This window comes from Pan troglodytes, chromosome 7, assembly GCF_028858775.2.
Source record: "Pan troglodytes isolate AG18354 chromosome 7, NHGRI_mPanTro3-v2.0_pri, whole genome shotgun sequence".
NCBI classification, from domain to species: Eukaryota; Metazoa; Chordata; class Mammalia; order Primates; family Hominidae; genus Pan; species Pan troglodytes.
Window position 1 is genome coordinate 106,816,458 of NC_072405.2, and position 15,779 is coordinate 106,832,236.

A 15,779-nucleotide genomic window follows, 5' to 3' on the forward strand; every position below is an offset into this window, starting at 1 on the left:
TCCCTCAAGCCTCTTTCCAAAGGGCACTAATTCCATTCCATGAGGGCCCTGCCCCCATGACCGGCTCATCTCCTAAAGTCCCTCTTCTTAATACTATTGCATTGGAGATTAGGTTTTAACACATGGATTTTGGGGAGACACATTCATACCATAAGTAAAAGAAAATGTTATTTTTTAAAAATAAGGCTGGGTGTGGTGGGTCACGCCTGTAATCCCAGCAGTTTGGGAGGCTGAGGTGGGTGGATCACTCGAGGTCAGGAGTTCGAGAACAGCCTGACATGGCGAAACCCCATCTCTAATAAAAATACAAAAATCAGCCAGGCGTGGTGGTGCATGCCTGTAATCCCAGCTACTTGGGAGGCTGAGTCAGGAGAATCACTTGAACTCGGGAGGTGGAGGTTGCAGTGAGCTGTGATTGCACCATTGCACTCCAGTCTGGGTGACGAGCAAAATTCCGTCTCAAAATAAATAAATAAATAACAAAAAAAAATAAGAGAATGAGCATGGGAACATAGAGACAGAACCGGTGCCCTGATGGAGAGATCAAGGAAGGCTTCAGAGAGGGGGTGATATTGATGCTGTACTTGATAGTGAGAGCAGGAGTTTCCCAGATGGAAACAGGCCTTGGAGTAGTCTATTTCAGACAGGGAGAACAGTAGGACCTGAAGGAGGAGATACTCAGTGGGGCTTCGAGATTTCTGGTTTGAGCAAAAGAGTTAATGTTTTTAATAAAGATATTAAAAGCAGCAGAGCCATCTGAGACAGATTGCCCATCTGTCTCTATCTTTTTTTTTTTTTTTTGAGACAGAGCCTCACTCTGTTGCCCAGGCTGGAGTGCAGTGGTGGTATCCCAGCTCACTGCAACCTCCTCCTCCCAGGTTCAAGCGATTCTCCTGCTTCAGCCTCCCAAGTAGCTGGGACTACAGGCGCCCACCACCACACCTGGCTAGTTCTTTTTATTTTTAGTAGGGATGGGGTTTCACCATGTTAGCCAAGATGGTCTTGATCTCCTGACCTCGTGACCCACCAGCCTCGGCCTCCCAAAGTGCTAGGATTGCAGGTGCGAGCTACTGTGCCTGGCCCTGTCTTTAACTTTAAAAGTGCCAGCTTAAGGGGGATTTTCTACGTTACAAATCTCTTCCCTCATACAGATTCATCCCACTTCTAGGTTGATGACTCATATTGGTAACTCTTGTGAAACAAGAGGGTCTTTAAAAGCCCTAGACTGAAATTTTTCATTTCTCATTGAAGTTTTATTCTTTGTAAGAAAATGATTCATTGTAGGAACAAATTAAGCATATTATATGTAAAATGTTGATAGATAATTAGGTCACCTGATAAAACAGCATTTTATTTCTGGACCCATCATTATTAATGACCTATATTTACGTAACAGTTTATATAGAATGCTTTAAATATGTATCATGTCTGTTAGATATGTATCTGTGATATATATGTACCTTCGTGGGTTAGTTATTATTAGCCCCATTTTACAAATGAAGAAACCAAGACTCAAGTATTACTTGCCTAAGAGTACAGAGCTAATAAATGCCAGAACCAGTACTAGGTTTGTTTGCTTTCTTAATACCAAACCCTGTATTTATTCCAACATGCCCTGCCATTTCTTCTGTATAATGATGAATATATATGTTTTGAAATTAAAGGAGACAGTTGATAAATTAAGAAATGAACCAGCCAGGAGCCGGGCACAGTGCCTCATACCTATAATCTCAACACTTTGGGAGACCCAGGCAGGAGGATCCCTTGAGCTCAGGAGCTCGAGACCAACCTGGCAACATAGTTGAGACCCCGTCTCAACAACAAAAAATAATAATAATTTTTTTTTAATATTAGCTGGGCACAGTGGCACATATATTTAGTTCCAGCTACTCAGGAGGCTGAGGTGAGAGGATTGCTTGAGCCTGCAAGTTTGAAGCTACAGTGAGCCATGATCGCACCCCTGCACTCTGGTCTGGGTGACAGAGCAAGAAAAGAAAAAGAAAGAAGTGAACCATGGCCATTGCACATGTTTCCAGCATGTGTTGCTTTCCCACCTGCTTATTACATTGATGCGATTCTGTGGAAAATACCCATTTTCTTTTGTTTGAGGAATTTAGAGGTATTTATCAATTTGTTGTCCGAGGAAGCCTGGTTAGTTTGAGTTACAGAGTTGGAGTTTGTTTGAGTTGTTACAAATTTGACAAATGATCAACTTAAAAGGAATGTTGTATTTGAATGTCAGAAATTCTCAAATGCTATTCTAGTGAAAAGGCAACAACAACAAACAAAAATCGTGCTCAGGTAGAAAGTCACTTGTTGAACAAATACCAGATCAGAGCCTGTTATGTCTTAGACACTATGTTAGGCACTCAGGGGCCTATTAGGAAGAAGGCAGGTACAGTGGTTCATGGAAAGGTCACAGTGGCTTGGATTGCAGTGGTGGCCCTGGAACTGTAGAACGGTGTTAAGAGTGGAGGGATAATAAGAAGATAAGATTGATAGGACTGGATAATGGATTCAAAAACAAGGTAAGGAAGAGGAAGTCAGAGTTCTGGTGTGTAGGAACAGAGGGCTTCAGTCACTGCAAGGTCACAAGAGGAGAAGACAAAGGGACCATGAGTTCTGGTTTGGACATGTTCAGAGGTGTGTTGTACCTTTGAGTCATTCAAGTGAAAATGCCAGGAAGGCCACTGGATATGTGACTTTGAGAGGGGTGGTAAAAGCCGATGATGTAAATTTAGGTATCATCTGTGCTTAACTCATCATTTATTGACATTGTGGACATGGATGAGGGAGAAAGTGTAGAGGAAGAAGAAGCCTAGGGACAGACCTTCAGATACTCTTTGATATTTGATGTTCAGGTAGAGGAGGATAAACCAGCAAAGGACACTTAGAATAGCCAGAGAGGTGAGGGGGAAGCCAGGAACTCTTAGGAACCCAAAGAAATAGGGTTTGTCCGGAAGCAGATGGCACTTGACAGTGTGCAGTGGTGCTAGGAAGTTCTTCTACTAGAGGAAGGCGATTCTGAAGAGTGCCATTGGGTGCTGTGGATACTGGTGACCTTAACAAAACAGTATTAATAGTGATGACAGGGAAAATGCTCCTGGAGGGAGTAGAATGCAGAGTGGAGAAGATGATGAGGACAAGACCTAGTGAGTATCCACCCCCATTGGAAAAATCTGCCTGTAAAACCAGGAGAGGGCCAGGCACGGTGGCTCACGCCTGTAATCCCAGAACTTTGGGAGGCTGAAGCAGGTGGATCACAAGGTCAAGAGATCCAGACCATCCTGGCCAACATGGTGAAACCCCGTCTCTACTAAAAATACAAAAAATTAGCTGGGTGTCGTAGCATGCGCCTGTAGTCCCAGCTACTCGGGAGGCTGAGGCAGGAGAATCACTTCAACCTGGAAGGCAGAGGTTGCAGTGAGCCCAGATTGTGCCATTGCACTCCAGCCTGGTGACAGGGCAAGACCCCATCACCAAAAAAAAAAAAAAAGAAACAAAACAAAAACCCAGGAGAGAGGGCAGGAACTCACATGAAATAAGGAGTCAGCCATAGGAGAGTTTTCCTGTTTGTATTTTGTTTTGTTGTGGGTTTTTTTAATTTTTATTTTTGGCAGAGTGTCACCCTGCCACCCAGGCTGGAATGCAATGGTGTGACCTCTGCTCACTGCAACCTCCACCTCCAGGTTCAAGTGATTCTCCTGCCTCAGCCTCCCGAGTAGCTGGGATTACAGGCGTGCGCCACCACGCCCAGCTAAATTTTTGAATTTTTAGTAGAGATGAGGTTTCACCATATAGGCCAGGCTGGTCTCGATCTCCTGACCTCGTGATCCGCTCTCCTCGGCCTCCCAAAGTGCTGAAATTACAGGCGTGAGCCACTGCACCTGGACTGTTGTGTTCTTAAAATGGAAATGGAGCATGTTTCAGTGTAGATGGGAAAAAATCTTGTCAAGCAGGGAGAAAAGGAACATGCAAGTGAAAGAAGGGCTACTTGAATGTTCAGGATAATACTATTAAGGAAAAACTTGCTAGACTACCCACAGACACCTTTGAAATCACTTCTTCATCATGGTGAAGACCACAGGAAGCTTTGTGCTGAAGTCTTAAAGAGCCAGCATTTTGAAAGAACATGATTCTGTCAGTGTCAACGTCAGGCAATAGTGCCTGATAATGGAGACATCTGTGTCATGATTGCCATGCTCAGTTCATCTTCACTTACTTTTCCAGGAGCTGATGAGGATGTAGAGAGTCCAGAGCTGACAACATCTCGACCACTTCCAAAGATACCGTTCACTAGTGCTGCTCCAAAAGTGGAAACCACGACGCTGAATATACAGAACAAGATACCTGCTCAGACAAAGGTGCGTTCTATTTTCCATTGCATTGCATTATCAGGTTATTACAAATGCTTCACTTTACTGACTGTACACAACAGTCCCTTTTGTATTATTTTCTTCTTTTTGGAGCTACCCATCATGAACTATGTACACAACAGTTCTTTTAAAAGGCCCCACTTAAAATTGTGTAAGGACAAATGGTCCTCAGGTGGTGTTATAAATGGCTCTTCCTTACTCTTTTTGATCATTTTGGCATTTACCCAGTTATAATTTCTGTCATCCAGGCTCAAATTATATACAACTATTTTTCACATGGCCCTCCTTCTTAAGGAACGTCTGAAGCCCAGTTAAGAAGTAAAGCCCTGTTTCTTTGGTTTCCTGGTTTGTAGGTTACGTAATTAGAAGACTCCAGGTCACGTCTTGAGGTGGTCCTAGTCTCACTAAGTCATTTCTCAGTCTTCCTAGGCCGACCATCAGTACTATGTAATCCTTGACCTCTCTCGATGATGATGAACCTGGATACATCTGTATATATTCATTTTGAGAGCTGACTTATTAAGAATAAGGTCTTTGGCCTTAGACCTGAGTAAAGTGACCAGCTAATGAAAACTTGGAGCCTGTGATTTTGACCTCGTTAATATTGCAGTTAGCTGACCATCCACTAATAGGTAACCCACTGAAGTTAGAACATGCATATTAAAGCCTGGCAAAGACCTAAGTTTCAAATCCTGGATCCAGTCACGTTTCTTAGCTTCTGAACCCATTTCCTATGGGCCTTGAAGAAGATGAAATGTGAGTGCATGTAGCATGGCACCTGAGACCTAGTCACCATTCTGTAAGCATTAATTGAATTGGTGGAGCAGAAGAGACCAAGCCAATTCACCAAATGAGCATGTGTAATAACTGTAGTGGTAGACTTTGCAATCAGTGCAGGGGTAACATATGGCTTAAGAAAACTCAGAAGCACAAGCATCCCCTTTTAGAGCTCACCCATCTGTTGATTAGAAATGAGATGCTGCCAAGCTTTAGCAGCAGACAGGGTATGGATATGGAAGGCTGTTTGATGAAGGTGACGACAGGCCTTCCTTGGAGTAAGAATCATCCCGTCTTCAGGCAGGAATGCATGTGGGCTTTTCTTACCCTTCCCCCAGAGTACCTTTGTTCTTCCTCCTCCTCCATCCTCCCAGTGCCTGTGACTGGAATGGTGAATGGCACCGCTGGATGGGTTTCTGCAGATGTGGAACAGCCAGGAAGCCAGCCCTGTCCAAATTGAAGTGCTTTCTGTAGGACCAAGAAGGGTCAATTACTATTAGTGGTAGACTTCACAAGCCAGGCGGTAGGAAGGCAGGGAGAGCCCTATGAGAACTGAGACCGACTCACCTGGCATGTGCTGGATCCATGCATAAAAGCTACTGTATCAATGTTTCAGCTGAGTGAATGAAACAAAAAAAGAAAGGGAGAAATGAAAAGTGCAGGTGCAATTGGTGGTACGATGACTGCCTCAGAGTGTGTGTGGCACAATTAGCTACTATTTACTAAAGATGCATTTGGCTCTTACCACATTTTTATTTGACCACTTCTCTTGACTAAATCCGTTGAAGTCAGAGACAATTAGGACTCACTAGCTTGAGGGAAGAAACTCTCCTGGGTGAGTTTTGGCTTGTAGTGATAGAGAGTTCTATCCTAAGCAAGACTTAATTTGACATAGAGTTCTGTCTGGTTTGTTAACAGCAATGGATTGACTACTAATTTAAGTTTTTAAAAATTGGTTTTAAGGAAGTAATTGCATCAGATCGAGATAAAAAATATAGAACTTTGGCAGGTGAATTTAAAAATTAAGGAGCCCAAAAGATTTTAATACATTTATATTCTTACTATCATTTGTGTTCAATATAGTAATAGTAGAAATTCATCCATTTATAGGAGATTTGTTGAGTGCTATTCATTATGTGTCGAACACTGTTTGCAGCACTGATAATGATAATATTGATCATGAATAACATGAATAATAATGATTAAATTTTTCATTTTGCTGTTTATGTGGTACAGCCGAATTGAACATTGCCTCTAGGATACCATTAGTGTAGATTTTGCTTTTCAATTGGTCTCACAGTGGCATTAATGTCACTGTTACAGATATCCTATCTAGTTTGTTGTAAATTTAAGTGACTAAAATGCAAAAAAGGGAATCTCGTTATTTGTTTGAGAAGAGCATCACTCATAAGCTTTTACTTCTGTTCCATTTCCATGGCATCCAAACAACCAGACATGGATGTGGCAGATCTTTACTTGGCCTCATTTAATCATTCCTGCTGTCTTTTTGCAGATTCATTTTGCACATACATTCATACAAGAGTGAAGGTATTTCAGATTAGTTCCATATTACAAAATGGTATCTTCTTAGTCAAGCCTTTGCTTCCATACGATAAAACATTTTGACTTAAAAAATGAATTTTCCACCCAGAGCCGCTTGAGGCTTGTGCACCTCCAGCTGCAGGGCGGCTCCAGTTCTGTGGAGTCCTTCAGTCCCCACACTCTCAGATCCCTGGATTGCACGCTTTGTTCAGCCTGCCGGATCAGAAGCTGAGTCAGAGGAAACTGAAAAGATCAACTCTCTTAAATGACTTTAGGGACTCAATCACATGGTGAAACCATATGATTTGTAATAATAATGGGACAAAGATGATATGGATATGGATTAAACTCAGTCTCTCATACAGTAACTACTTAGGTCCATTTCATTTCTCACCAGAACTTGTTTACCTCTCTCCCTAGTCACAAACCTGAGTATTCACCTATTTGAGATTTCTCTTCCCTTTTCTAACTTGTAATAGTAAAGCAGTACTAATGAGCAGTGAAAAGGTTTCTAGACTAGAACCCAGATAATCCATTCTCTGATCTGTTGTCTGTCTTTCCACCGGCAGTCAATTAATGATGGGCTTTTCATGAGAAGAATAGAAAAAACTCAGCAAAAATACTGCCAATGAGCTGCTCTCTTCTGCTTTACTTTGGTACCTGAAGGCCTGGGAAGGCCTGTCGTATTTCCTTCTCTCATAGTAATAGAGAGGACCGTGACATTTTCAGTGCATATTGTGCACCAGTGAAATGAAATTTCTCTATGGCCTCTGCTTTTTGTAAGTCATGGCAGGTTGAAGTTTAGGTAGTACAGGGTTTCTTGCAATTTGGGAATGACAGTTACTCTTTATTATACTTTATTACATACCACCTTCAGTAGAAGTGTAGCGTTCTGCTCACTGAGACAGGGACCTATTGATCTTACATACCCTAGAGTACAAACGGATCCACCTGGTCTAGCTTATGGTCCTTCCTAGCAGTGAGGGTGGCCTTAAGGTGCAGAAAAGAAGTATGATGTGGTCAGGGTCCCACAGGAGCTACTTGCACAGCCCAAGAAGGTGAGGTCTTTTCTTCTTACACTCTTTAAGCTTCTAGACTTAACTAGCAGGCCGCCATTTTGGATGAACTCTAGCCTTCAGAAAGCAATCAATTGCTTTGCTGAGCCATGGTATGTTAGACTCTGTGGAGTCCTAATGAAGATGGTAGGAAGCTCTCAGGAACTTAGGAAGAGTAGTAGAGCTGAGAAGGATTATTGTCTGCAGTATTTTTTTTGAGACAGGGTCTCACTCTGTTACCCAGGCTAGAATGCAGTGGCACAATTATAGCTCACCGCAGCCTCCAACTCCTGGGATCAAGAGATCCTCCACAGGTACACAGCACCATGCCTGGCTAATTTTAAAAAATTTTTTGTAGAGACAAGGTCTCAGTATGTTGCCCAGGTTGGTCTCGAATGATCCTCTCACCTTGGGCTCCCTACCCAGCCACCCTTAGCCTTTAAACCTCAATGAAGTTGACAGTGTTTTCATCAGTGATGTCGGCCGACAAGAACTTCAGACTGTTAGAGAATGAATAACTCCTTTGAATGGGACTTCTCTAACCCACTGGTTCTTAAACTATGGAATTGTCTGGAGAACTTAAATAGCAATAAAAGTCAGTGCCAGCTACGTAGTGCCCTGTATAGCTCAGTAGTGAAGGAGTAAGGAGAACTGGGGCAGTGCTGTTGGGTTGGAGCAGTCAGAGGGAGATGGTGACCTGAAGTCAGACCAATTGAAATGGAACCTCTAGTAGTAGGACTGTATTTTTTTAAATGCCTTTCAGGTGATGTGGATCAGCGTAACCTTGGGTGATTCACATAAGATGGCCAGTGATGGTGCTGAGAGTTAGAAAGGCAAGAGATAATTTCTGTGTAAATAATCCTGGGGTTTTAGTGAGGTAAAAGGTCAGAGAAGGCTTCATTAAGGACAAACAGATAGTAAAAGAAGTGCAACATTTGGACTGGGGATAGAACTGCATGAACTAGAGCAGAGTTCCCCACCCGCTTCTGGGGCCACGGACCAGTAGCGGTGGCCTGTTAGGAACCAGGCTGCGCAGCAGGAAGTGAGTGAGCATTACCACCTGAGCTCCGCCTCCTGTCAGATCAGTGGAGGCGTGCCATTCCCATAGGATCTAGGAGCACAAACGCGATTGTGAACTGTGCGTGTTGTGCTCCTTATGAGAATCTGAGGTGGAATAGTTTCATCCCCCCTCCATCCCCCCCACCCTCCCATTCATGGAAAGATTGGGGACCGCTAAACTACAGCACAGATACTAAGAATCATTTTTGATAATGAAGAGGTGGTGGAAATGGCCTCACAGGGTTTTCTACTGGGAGTAAGTGGTGGGTTGGGTGAGGACTGGAAGCTACCCAAGACGTGCTGTTCTGAGGTCGATGCGGGACGGGAGCTGGGCTGTGATGTGCTGGCCACCTGAACGAAGCTGTGGAAATGAGAACCCAAGGGAAGAAGTTAATGTGAGAGCAAGATGGGAGGCAAATTGACAGTGCTGTGACATGGAAAACATATGATAGAAAATGTGCCGAAATAGATAACTTGGTAACACCCCAAAATACAGCGCCATTAATGGGAATAGAAAAGGAGGCTGATCTGATTCAGCAGTGAATTAATTACTACTTAGACTTGATGAGTAGAGTTAAAGGTGGCACAGCCAACAGTTAATGTCCTGCAGGCTGCTGGCTTGTTGGGAATAATGCTGACTAGAGATGCGGCTGTGAGAGGTATTCCCATAGATTTCTACTTGAGCATTGTGCAGTGTCCGAGACCCTGTGAGTGTCGTTCATTAGACAGGTGAGGAAATCAAGGTGGAGAAAAGAAGTATGATGTGATCAGGGAGGAGCTACTTGCACAATCCAAGTCCCCGGAAGTCCTGGTCCAGGGTTTGCTGAAGGTAATATGACTAGGGGGAAGCATTAGGAGTAAGGCTTGGGGATTGCTCCCCACAGAGTGGGGACAGGAAAAGCCCAGTCAGGCGTGAGAGAATATCTGAAAGGGAACTTTTGTCATAGTGCCCTGTGTAGTTCAGAAGTGAAGGAGCAGGAAGAATTGGGGCAGTGCTGTTGGGTTGGAGCAGTCAGAGGGAGATGGTGACCTGAAGTTAGAAGAGTGGTGAGAAAGTAGAAATCTTAGGAAATGTCCACTAAAACAACCTCACCATGTCCTTAGGATTCTTATGAACTCACTAGCTCTCTGACTTGCCTGATCATGTGATGGGTGTTGTGCAAACCATGAACTACATGGGTCCATCATGACACTCACCCATTGCTATAAACACACAAGTGATTATTCCAGTTATTTCCTAAACTCATTCTTTGGGGGAAAAAAAAGAAATTTTGGAATATACTCATCTATTATTTCTTCTTTCCAGCACATTTTCTTAAATCAGTGTAATCTTTCCCTGTTTCCCATACCAGTCACCTGAAGAAACTGATAAAGAGAAAGTTCACCTCTCTGACTCAGAAAGGAAAATGGACCCAGCCGAAGAGGATACAAATGTGTATACTGAGAAACACTCAGACAGTCTGTTTAAACGGACAGAAGTCCTAGCAGGTGAGTAGCCTGGTGGGCGTCAGGTGGGAGGTTGCCCACATAGGCCTCTGTTAGTCTAAGTGATATTCAAAAGTGCAGCAAAGCTTGCTGTCATCTTTCTGCTGAAAGCAGTCTTGTGGGTGCTTGCTTCCAGAGCGAGAAGCAAGAGGCTCAGCAAACATTGTCTTTATTGTCTGCCAGCTCCCTCAACCTACCTCTTCGCCAGCCATCGGGCAGGGGATAGGAGGTAGCCTAAAAGAGGGAAAGTTAACATCTGAATTGATCCAGAACAACTGGATGTAGAGAGATGGCAGAGTGTGAAGATCCATCAGTCTTGCTCACAGGCATTCTACATTTCAAAATAAAGAGAACGAAAAGTTCTTTAGGGGAAGGCAGTTCATATAAGTACTGCCCAAAGTGTTAAGAACGTTGTTTCTATTTTAACTTAATTGGATGGAAGTGCAAATATTTTAAAGGGGAAAACTTTCAAGATTTAGGAACACTTGATAGTCTCAAATCCAAGAATAGAAATAAATTTGCATGCTTTTTTTCATGTATACTCTTTAAAATTTTAAGTCAATTATACTATGTTTTGTGTTGAAAAAAAGCAGTTAGAAAATTAGAATATGAAATGTGAGTTCCGAAAAGACAAAAGTAGTTTTCAAGTATGGAATTAGTTAAGATCAAGGCCAGATTTTTCTTATCGAGGTTTTTGGGTGGTATTATTAACACTATCCAAAGAAATTACTGTACCTTCCTGAGGAGTTTCAGATTTGCATAGTTACCAGGTTGCTTCATTGAATCCAGCTTTTTTTTTTATTGGGGTTTTCAAATTAAGCCTTTTATAAAAGTGTAAGTAGATTAGGCTTGACAATAAAGCTAATGTCTGCAACCCTTGAATCTCTTCTAAAGTAATCTTCCTTTTGGTTGTTTCAGCTGTCATTGCTGGTGGAGTTATTGGCTTTCTCTTTGCAATTTTTCTTATCCTGCTGTTGGTGTATCGCATGAGAAAGAAGGATGAAGGAAGCTATGACCTTGGAGAACGCAAACCATCCAGTGCTGCTTATCAGAAGGCACCTACTAAGGAGTTTTATGCGTAAAACTCCAACTTAGTGTCTCTATTTATGAGATCACTGAACTTTTCAAAATAAAGCTTTTGCATAGAATAATGAAGATCTTTGTTTTTTGTTTTTTTCATTAAAGAGCCATTCTGGCACTTTAATGATAGAATCCCATTGTATTTAAAACATTTCATGTATTTCTTTAGAACAACATAAAATTAAAATTTAACATCTGCAGTGTTCTGTGAATAGCAGTGGCAAAATATTATGTTATGAAAACCCTCGATGTTCATGGAATTGGTTTAAACTTTTATGCGCAAATACAAAATGATTGTCTTTTTCCTATGACTCAAAGATGAAAGCTGTTTCATTTGTGTCAGCATGTCTCAGATTGACCTTACCAAGTTGGTCTTACTTTGTTAATTTATCTGTTGTCCCCTTCCTCTCCTCTGCCCTCCCTTCTTGTGCCCTTAAAACCAAACCCTATGCCTTTTGTAGCTGTCATGGTGCAATTTGTCTTTGGAAAATTCAGATAATGGTAATTTAGTGTATATGTGATTTTCAAATATGTAAACTTTAACTTCCACTTTGTATAAATTTTTAAGTGTCAGACTATCCATTTTACACTTGCTTTATTTTTCATTACCTGTAGCTTTGGGCAGGTTTGCAACAGCAAATTAATGTGTAAAATTGGATTATTACTACAAAACTGTTTAGTCATATCTATCTAATCAGATCTTCTTTTGGGAGGATTTGATGTAAGTTACTGACAAGCCTCAGCAAACCCAAAGATTCTAACAGTATTTTAAGAAGTTGCTGCAGATTCCTTTGGCCACTGTATTTGTTAATTTCTTGCAATTTGAAGGTACGAGTAGAGGTTTAAAGAAAAATCAGTTTTTGTTCTTAAAAATGCATTTAAGTTGTAAACGTCTTTTTAAGCCTTTGAAGTGCCTCTGATTCTATGTAACTTGTTGCAGACTGGTGTTAATGAGTATATGTAACAGTTTAAAAAAAAAGTTGGTATTTTATAAGCACAGACAATTCTAATGGTAACTTTTGTAGTCTTATGAATAGACATAAATTGTAATTTGGGAACATAAAAACTACTGAATAAATCATGTGGCCTAATATTGAAAATGTCACTGTTATAAATTTTGTACATTTTTGATCAAATGTACATCTCCCCTTTGGTAACGGCCGTCTGCTCTCAAGGATGACGTGGGTTTGATTTCTAAGTGTTTCACAGTGTCTGTAAATCAAGACCAAAGAGCCTGTCGATGAGACTGTTTATTACCAGTTTCACTTCTGAATTGGCCAGAGGAAATCTGAATGTATTATCCTGTGTGTGTCTAGGTAGAGATATTGGAAGGCTGCCAGGGAATTTCGAAGTTTGCAACCTTTATAGGATAACTGATGGCAATATTAAGACAGACGCCTGCTTTTGCAAATAACTTACAAGACTATAAATTCCTAAGATCTGAAGGGGGCTTTCCTGATGTTGGTATCTAAGGCTTAGGCCTATAGATTGATTTACCTTTGGAATTGTGCTCCAAATGTCTACTGAAGCTTAACCGAAGAACTAGTAAATGGACTACAGTAGCTCACGTTACAGGGAAGGAGGGTAGGCAGGGAGGCTCTGTGTGTTAAAATGAGGGCCTCACTGCTTTAGGATTGAAGTGGCTGGAAAGAGTGATGCCTGGGGAAGGAGATGGAGGTATGAGGGTACCGTGGCTGGTACTTTCTGTACTAAACATTTCCTTTTTCTATTTTACCATTAATTTTGTTTTAAACTGTGAGCCATCCAAGTCGGAAGAAGACAGCAAAAAAAGCAACTTTTCCAACATACAATTTACTTTTAATAAAGTATGAATATTTCATTTTGAGAACATTCCCTGGAATTGCCACATAATTCATTAAAAACATTTTTTAAGCAACACTTGGAACAGTGTTTACTTAAATCCTTAATGGCCTTAATTAATTCTCAAATTCCTGCCCCATCACTTACAGAATCAATTCACTTTCGAGTGACTAAAAGGAAACGATAGCCTAGCTTTCTAAAGCCACGCAGTGTCCCTCAATTACAGAGGGTAGGAATGGGTATACCTCTAACTGTGCGAAGCAGAGTGAAATTCAATTCATAGAATAACAACTGCTTGGAATATCCGTGCCAGGAAAAGAAAAATTTCTGGCAAATATTTTGTCACTGCTGTAAAGCAAAATATTTGTGAAAGTGCCAAAATAAAGTCTGTCATGCCAAAAGTAAATCATTGTATAGACTGACATCCAGTTTTCTTCAACTGTACACTTTCTGCTTAGTTTTTTTTTTTTAAGATGCAGTAAATAGTACTATAAAAAGTGTTAGTAATGATTACTGAGTTCAGGAAAATTTTGGTAAAATGTAAATATTAAAGCCAATGTGAAAATTTCCTGTTTCCTTAACCACATGTAAATGATTTCTCTTGAGTGAATATGGCTTTGTGTTTGAGAGACTTGAAATATTCACACTGTCCCATTTTCAGCCCGTAGGGGGAATAGGAAGCACTTGGGTTTTATTTTTGTTTTTCAGTTTTAGTTGCAGGTGCATAGTACCTGAATTTCAGGATTAGGACCTGTTTAATAAAAGTGAACAAGATTATAAAAATTGCCATTTCTTAAGGGTTGATAGTTTCTCATCAAACGTTTACTGAATTTTTGTCAATGCACTTTTTTGCAAGTTAGACAAAATGTACTTGTTACGGATGTCGTCTGTTAGGTCTAGGAGAGTAAGCTAATTAAATAGAATATGATTACTTTCTTCAAGTGTCCCTAAAGAAACTACTGTGTCCTACTTCATAGTTCTAAGGAGCTTATTTCTTCAATATCTTAGACATTTTGAAACATCAAGGAAAGATGTTAGGTGAGCAAAAATATAAAACCTAGAAATATTGTGGGGTTAATTTTATAAGTGTGATCTTTATAGCGTTACTATAATTTCATAAGGGGTGGTAGAGAAAAAAATATTTTTAAACATACTTGGTAGTACCAAAAAAGGCAACAACTTTGAGCAACACTATCTCTAATGTGAATTTCTAAATTCTAAGCCCGCACCAGACATCGGTGAGACCCTAAGAGGTTTCCAATTAAAATTAAGCCAGATGAGAAATGGAGTAATCTGAAGTGAGTGATCACTAAGGTTTTTTTCAGTTCTAATATTTTATGACAATTGTGAAATATGAGACTTGGCCATTTCTGGGGAATTACATTAAGTCAGCACAAAAAACTTTAAAAGGGTAAAACCACATCTTTCAGTGATAAAAACAGTTACCAAAATCACTTCTGTCCCACTCTGTCTCCAAACTCTGGGTGACTTCACTCTTACAGTTTATGGTTGTAAAGTTTCATTTATTTTTGTTTATCTGCTGTATATGGTCTTTAGCAGGGCATTTTCTGACCATGGAATCGTGGCAACTCTGAGAGCAACTTGGTTTCCTGCGAATTAGCTGGAAGGGTGTAACCCAAGCCGTCAATCCAACCCACAAATAGCAGAGTGAAATGTTAGGCTTTGGTGCTTCAGAGATGCTGAGTGCAAGATGCATTTATTCCAGTTTTGTTGGCAAAATAGCATTCAAAAAACAAATGCTTGTATGTGCAATCCATCAGAAGTTCAGTCAAATATTTGCCTGACTATGCACTGGAAACTTAAAGAAGCAGAAGGTATGGTGGTGAAGTACACAGACAAGGACCCTGCTCACGTGGAGCTTTCATGAACTTGGTGTGGGTTGCAGAGTGAAAATAAAATCAGTAAATGAAAGTGACAAATGGAAATTATCAGTTGGTAATTCCACAATGGACACAATACAATATAAGCTGACGTGTGGGACTGAAGGGCTGTAACAGTCCAGAGAGGCTAGGTGTGCTATGGTAACAATCTGAAAGTCTCAGCAAATTAAAACAGCAAAGATTTCTTTCTTGCTCCACTCTGTGTCCCATTGGTTGATGGGGAGCTGTGCTCTGGATAATTGTCATCCCCTCTTCAGGGCTCAGGCTGATGGAGTAGCCATTATCTGAAACACTGGTGGTCACTGGTAGAAGGAAAAAGGGTGAAGCACACAGTGGGATCTTAAAGCTTCCACCCATACTTAATTTGCCAAAGCAAGTCATATGGCCACATCTCATGTCCAGGGTGCAGAGAAGTGCAGTCTTACTTTGTGCCCAGAAGGAGAGAGATGGAATATTTGTGAGCAGCCAACATTACTACTATAGCTGAGTCAGCAAAGATCTCTGAGAGGGGAAGGCCTGAATGATGTGTAGCCAGCTGTGCTAAAATCAGGACAAGCATGATTTTAGCTGTGAAAAGATTCTGAAGAGGGAACAAGCTTGGCATGTTGGAGTAACAGGGAGAAGACCAGTAGCTGGTGAGTGGGGAGACAGAGGTAGAAGAGGTGGAAGAAGAGGGCTGAGAA

At 41.1% G+C, this 15,779-nt stretch overlaps 1 protein-coding gene across 3 annotated transcripts in view; it reads left to right on the forward strand.

Annotated features, from left to right (window-relative positions):
- The window catches only part of SDC2 (syndecan 2), a 116,314-nt gene extending 103,840 nt beyond the window's left edge, over positions 1 to 12,474 (forward strand). For all 3 annotated transcript variants that reach the window (XM_003311857.6, XM_016959705.4, XM_063817332.1), the window contains exons 3-5: positions 4,231 to 4,364; positions 10,162 to 10,297; positions 11,213 to 12,474. In XM_003311857.6, coding sequence (XP_003311905.3) covers positions 4,231 to 4,364; positions 10,162 to 10,297; positions 11,213 to 11,376 — 434 coding nt within the window. In that variant the 3' untranslated portion in view covers positions 11,377 to 12,474. The remainder of the gene's footprint in view (positions 1 to 4,230; positions 4,365 to 10,161; positions 10,298 to 11,212) is intronic.
- The last annotated feature ends 3,305 nt before the right edge of the window (positions 12,475 to 15,779 follow it).